Source organism: Penaeus monodon, chromosome 33 (genome assembly GCF_015228065.2).
Source record: "Penaeus monodon isolate SGIC_2016 chromosome 33, NSTDA_Pmon_1, whole genome shotgun sequence".
NCBI classification, from domain to species: domain Eukaryota; kingdom Metazoa; phylum Arthropoda; class Malacostraca; order Decapoda; family Penaeidae; genus Penaeus; species Penaeus monodon.
The window spans coordinates 29,158,035-29,158,398 of NC_051418.1; the positions used below are offsets into that span (position 1 = coordinate 29,158,035).

Sequence of the window (364 nt, forward strand, 5' to 3'; positions counted from 1 at the left end):
ACTGAGAAAAAGAATTGCAACTCTTCTTTTACTTGTCTTGTGTGTGTGTGCATGTATTCCTTTTTTTCTAATCTATTTTCTAATTATTCACTTACTTTTTTATTGGTTGTGGTTTAGATTTCCTGAGGATAACATTCTGTGCACCATTAACAATTGGATTGTCAGGGAATTTTATAAGGAGTCTTTGGCCACACAGTTCATGGCCCTGCAGGGCCTCCATAGCACGGCCAGCAGCAGCCTTGTTGGCATAGTTTACAAAAGCGCAGTATTTTTCCTTCAAAAGCCGTACACTTGTAACATGACCTTGTCTGTTGAGTGAGAAAGAAAATCTGTCTATTATATGATCTAAATTTGTTAGGATTAG

The 364-nt window shown here is 37.4% G+C and overlaps 1 protein-coding gene across 1 annotated transcript in view; it reads right to left on the reverse strand.

The window, feature by feature from the left end:
- Positions 1–364, reverse strand: part of LOC119594210 (nucleolin-like) — a gene marked incomplete at its 5' end in the record, with an annotated part of 42,003 nt that overhangs the window by 9,990 nt on the left and 31,649 nt on the right. Inside the window, 1 exon segment of the mRNA XM_037943281.1 lies at positions 96–308. Within this exon segment, the coding sequence (XP_037799209.1) occupies positions 96–308 (213 nt within the window).